Genomic DNA, 5794 nt, shown 5'->3' with positions numbered 1-5794 from the left:
TCAATAATTCTTAAAAAACCTTTAATATAATTTTTTTACTTTAATAATCTTAACAAGTGTAGTAAAGCTCAATTAATCATTGTAAACATGGACTAAATACAAAAACTCCAAACCAAGGAGAAAAAATATGTGAAGTAAGCATACACACATGACCATGGAGAGAAAGTGTAGTGACAACCTAAAATAACGCTTATAATCTGACAAACAAGTGTAGCGACCATCAATTCTGATGGGAATACATAAGTGACTTGTCGGACATAGATCATAATGGAGATAGCAAAAAATCCAACAATGTTATTCATGAGAACCCCTCCATATATCTGTAATGGTAGAAACATTTATGTAATTATATTTAGTTTACCAGAAATGACAAGTGCACATAAAAAATTAATCACCAAATTAACAATTATGTATACTTAATTTTATTTTAACATATATTATATAAAAATGACTGATTTGGCAAATGATTTTTGGTATATACTTAATTAGCAAAATGAAAAATAGTAGTGTAGAGTGATGAGTAACAATAGACTAACCTCAGAAATAGCAAGAGAAATAGTCCTAGAATTCTTATAGCTTGTTTTTTTAATTGCTGTAGTTGCTTCCCTTGCATTTATGGCCAAGGGGACTAGAACAAATGAGACAAAGGCAGCATGAACTCCTAAACTGTTGGAGAATTTTCTGACACTTTCCATAAGCGGTTGTGCCACAATGCATATAATAACAATTCCTAGCACCACATTTGTTGTGGCCATCAACCTTCCCCATATTGATTTATCTACTATTGCTTTGCTTTCTTTATTTTCCACCACCATGCCTGCCTCTTCCCATGCCTTTCGTCCAGTTATGCACAATCAAAGAGTGTAAGTTGACACTTGATATTGTCCTCTCTAATGAAAAATACTGAGAACCTTGATATGAGTAGCTAATTTGTTATCATTATTTGTATAAAATAATGTATTAGTCAATACTAGTAAATTTTTTTTTTGGATTTTTCACTGTATTATTAGCTCAACAAGTTAATGACTAGTTCGCTGCATATCCAAACTCCATTTAAGAATTTGTCATTGGCCAACGGATTGCTATACATATAAGACGAGATTGAAACTCTTGATACTTACTTAAACAGACAAGCTTAGAATAATATTCGATGAATTTGTTCAATAAACAAAATATTTGTTATTTTCAAATCTTAGTAGATTTTTTTGTCCCTCTATATTCTTCGTTGAGGAAAAAATTGGGGATTCACTCATTAATAATTTTTTATGTACTTTTTGTTTGTCTATGCACTTACTTGATATATATCTTCTTCAGAGTCAGGATCAGAAAAAGGAGCATGACTTGAAATTTTGTTAAGTGATTTCTCAAACACAGCAACAAATTCCTCCTCATTGATTATCTGGTCTATGTCATGGTCAAGTTCATCAATGACTAAAGCAACTGCTTTCTCCACTTCCATTGATGCTTTAACAAATGTGATGTTCATCATTAGTTCTTTCAGTTCAGATTGCGAGACGCAGTTGTCTTTGTTGCGGTCAATTTTTTCGAACAACCTGTTGATTATTGTACAGGCTGAGTAGTAGTGGACGACTTTTAAAGAATTCGTTCTGCTCTTAGTTAGAAAAGAGAGAACATTTCAAAGCTTCATTCACTTTCATGGAATATTCTCTTTTTCTCACATTACAAGATTACATTGAAAAATCCATGTTGTTCTCTTATGTTAGCTAATAAATCCTAGGATGTCTTAGTCTAGTTTGAGAGTTATTTTGGAGGTATGAACCTGGTTTGTAGGTTATATAGTTTATATTTAAAAACTCGGGAAAAGGATTCTAGTAGTTCTGGTTTTTCACTGGTTTTGGTCGAAGAAATTGGTGATTGTAATAAGTTTGATCATAGTGAAAATTCTACTATCATTTGTAGTAGAGACTAGATGTAGACCTCATTTCACTCAGAAGTTGAACCAAGATATATGAGCATGTCATCATTTTCATCATGTGTTGTATTTTCCTACTAAAATGAAATATGCTTGTATATAATTAGGAAAGAGAATCACAGAACCTTTTGATGGCTATCTCATCAGGTTTTCCATCATTTCTGAGAAGGCTTCCAACCATATCATTCTGAACATGCCTTAATATTTCAGATATGACTCGTTTCTTCCCTTCTCTTTCTTTTCTTTTGTTTTTAGTCCATGGCCCAAAAACCTGTCAATGTTTTCAATCACTTTCAAGTAGCACAAGCAAATTATTGTGTTATAGCAGCACATTTACCTCATATAAGTCCTTCATTGATTTCCTTGAAAGATACTCTTTATCCAAATCATGCTTTGTTTGATCAAGCCACTTTGCAAAGCCAACAACAAACTCATCCTTGGTTATCATTTGATCATGACCATGTTCAAAAAATTTCAATACCTCTTCTATTTCTTTCTCCTCGTCGATACTTGTGTCTGTTACTTTGTTTCGTAGCAATAGGTCTCTTAGTTCAGAAGCTGATATGCCACTGCTCCTATCTTCATCTATTTCACTGTACAACCTACAAAGTTGCAATGATCTAGATAAAATTGTAATATATCTTAATTAGATTGATTTCTTGTCTTATAAATAACTTCACCTTATTATATATACATAAAAAACATAGATTAGTAATAATATTAAGTTATTGTAATTGTTGGAGACTCAATTGGTGTTGGTGGGATATGCAAGCATGATAACTTATTCTATATTTGCGGCATTCACTAATTCAAACTTAATTTGAAAATGGGAATCATTTTCTTATTCTTTCTGTCAAGAAAAAAGATGGTAGACTAAATGGTCGAAATATCAATTAATGAAAGAGCCTCATAATAGTTGCGGATTTTTTCTACCAATGTTTTAGTCAGACCAGTCATTGTTCTTAACTAGTACATATTTTCCAATAAGAGAAACTAAATCTCACCTTCTAATGGCAGTCACATTTGGAGTCCCATTCTTGGTGAGTATCCTTTGTAGAGTATTCTTTTCTACAAAACTTAGTATTCTTAACATTAAATCATCATGTTTCAAGTATTCCAATCTTCTTTTCTGTCGCCAAGGTTCAAAAACCTGCAAGTAATTGTAAACATAGTGAATAATACTGGCTGTGGTTAGACATGAATAATATATGAACATGCATATTTTTTCTTTAGGTCTCATTGGGTAATTACATTAGGACAAAAATATAAAAATATTAAGAGATTTGGAGAGGAAGACATGTATAGAGATAGGGAAAGTTTCTTTGTTTTGAAATATACTTACCAATCTTACTTTAATTCTTTCTCTTTTCATCTTGCTTAAAACTTGTTTCTTTTCTATTCTAAGTTGACAATTAACATGTTGCATAAATATAACCCTGTTTTAATAATATCTCTTAGCCTCAAGTTATGAATTATATGGTCAAATTTTGTTACTTTTTAAACAAGAAGTCAAGGTATAATAGTAAGATTGACAAACCTGTTTAGTAAAATAAAAGAAGAGAAGAAGGGAAGCAAAGATGAGACCAATTATCGATTGCACAGTTGTTGTCCCATAAGATAATTGTAATAAAATTGTTGAACCTAACATATTGCTTGCTGCTTGTTTTGTCTCCAAATCTATAGTAATGCCATGACCTAACACATCAATCCAAACACGACACTTTGGAATAAGAACAATGATAACTATATTAAAAGAGTCAAAACTTTCTATTTTAATTGTCTTAACTAACTGAGTGAGATGGAAACAGACTAGTGAATAAAGGTTTGAGAGTTGTAGGTGATGGTGATGATGGTGATGATGATGATGATGATGATGATGAGTTAGATCCTTCACTGTGCTCAAAATCTTTGCTGCCAGTGATAACACATGTTCCCCAAACTATAGTCAGAAGCAAGATTGATGATCCAGCCAATGATCCAATTCCAATCATAGCATATTCTTCTGCTATCTTTCCATTGTTCACAAGTAGTACTGGAACTGAATAAAGTTTTAACTTAATTATCCGAAAAATTGATTAAATTGATCAAATCTATTTTCAGTAATATAATAAAAAAAATTATGAAATCTCAAATACATATTTCTATACTCAATGGTTGATTAATGACTTTTTTTATACGTAATATAATTGTTATGAAAAATCCAAACTAATTTGTTATTCATTAAAATTGACAAAATTATTCAATAATTATAGGTATCAAATTAATTTACATATTAGAATTATTGGCACTAACTATTTTGTGACTAAAAATGAGAATTTACTCATTAAATAATTAATTATAACATTAATAGAAATTGATACAACAATATTTCATCTCTCATTATAAAAATTAATATATTAATAATCGATTTTTTATTTATTAATTGTAAAATAATTACAAATATGAAATTAGCCTAACTAATAACAAAAAGTTTAAACACAAACGAAGAAATCTATTGTTCAAATATTACTAAAATGGCAAATATATATTTTATAAAATACACAAAAAAATTGTTTTATAAAAATTGTCCATTGAATCCCAACATCATCAATAATCAGAGCATACATAAGCCTTTGACAGGTACGATAATTAATCAATTATTTAATTTAACAAAAAAAAAAAAAAGAAAAGATATTGATACCAAGAAGAATCAAGGACTCTGGAAGAGCAGGAATGATGTTAAAAGCAGTAGCACCAAAGATACCAGGGCCAAGAATCTTGAAGATTCGTTGAGTCCCTCTACTCAGAAACGATTCTCCATGAAAAAGCATGTATCCATACACCAAAATTAGAAAGAGATTCCCAAATATGTTGTTTGTGCATGGCAGAAATCCGTAAATTTGGTCACAGTTATGATCTTCATCAATTCCTTTGAGTAGCAAATAAGAAGTTCTGTTGGGGTGAACACTATGATCATCAACTTCTTCAACTCCATCTGAAACTAATTCTTCAGAAGCATGATTTGGAAGTAGATAGCGACCATGGACATTAACCAGCAATAGAAGAGAGATAATGAACACTAAAGGTGTTTTGGAAATCATCCTCATTTGCGCTGAATGGGGCAAAGGAACGAAACAAGAGGTTTAAAGAGTGGCCAAAGTCAAAGTCAACCTATATAGATATTGTTTAGAGTATATACCAAATAGGTCTTAAGAATTTTCGCATTACATCACTAACTCACCCAAGTACTACGTTACACACACACACCCAAGACCCAACACAAAAAGGTTTTCATCTACTACTTGATCTTCGCCAAATTTTAAATTCGGATGCAGCATATTAAGAGACAGATAATTTGCGCTTGACCTGAACCGTTGGCTGTTTTCTGATTTTCTCAGTTTTTCAGCTTTGCTTTTTTTTTTTTTTGTCCTCAGGGTAGTCTCTCAAATGGTGCCCTATCTATGTTCGGTTTTTCCGCTGAGTTTTTTGGGACTTTCTCTGAGTTTGTTTTTATGATGTTGATGTTAGCCTATTTTAAAGAGGGTAGGCAATGAAGCCCAAGAGTTTCATATGGACGTCTACTCGCCTGCCTTGCTCCCTTCTCCAATAAAACATACAACCCATGAAAAAAAAACAGATACAACCCCATTATATTTCTCTCGATTATTCTTTGTTCCACTTTAATTTATTCCCCCATCATTTAAAACGCAAGTCCAGTTTGGTTTTCTTTACTTACAAATTACAATTAGGCCAAGCTACACAAAATTTTTATGATGTGTGTGTGCGCATCAACTAAAAGATCATTCACACCTAATAAATTCTGTGCCACTCTCACACTGGATTTTTTTTAAATAAATAAAAAATATTTTATTTACCAAAATA

At 31.4% G+C, this 5794-nt stretch overlaps 1 protein-coding gene across 2 annotated transcripts; it reads right to left on the bottom strand.

Moving 5' to 3' along the window:
- LOC107612772 (sodium/calcium exchanger NCL2) lies at window positions 1–5223 on the bottom strand. 2 transcript variants are annotated; one of them, XM_016314511.3, is made up of 9 exons: window positions 4614–5223; window positions 3744–3971; window positions 3471–3628; window positions 2938–3083; window positions 2271–2535; window positions 2059–2204; window positions 1295–1553; window positions 537–833; window positions 1–320 (listed from the first exon to the last, which is right to left on the bottom strand). In XM_016314511.3, exons 1-9 carry the CDS (start codon window positions 5017–5019, stop codon window positions 93–95), a joined length of 2133 nt encoding a protein of 710 aa, XP_016169997.1. In that variant the 5' UTR covers window positions 5020–5223; the 3' UTR covers window positions 1–92. The 2 variants fall into 2 exon arrangements, with proteins under 2 accessions (XP_016169997.1, XP_088352105.1); XM_088495979.1 differs by having other exon boundaries at window positions 2271–2553; window positions 4614–5123.
- Between the last annotated feature and the right edge of the window lie 571 nt (window positions 5224–5794).

This window comes from Arachis ipaensis, chromosome B8 (assembly GCF_059453495.1).
Source record: "Arachis ipaensis isolate K30076 ecotype BB chromosome B8, ASM5945349v1, whole genome shotgun sequence".
Lineage (NCBI taxonomy): Eukaryota > Viridiplantae > Streptophyta > Magnoliopsida > Fabales > Fabaceae > Arachis > Arachis ipaensis.
Note: the sequence above shows the minus strand (reverse complement) of the source record. Positions and strands in the feature narration are given on the sequence as shown.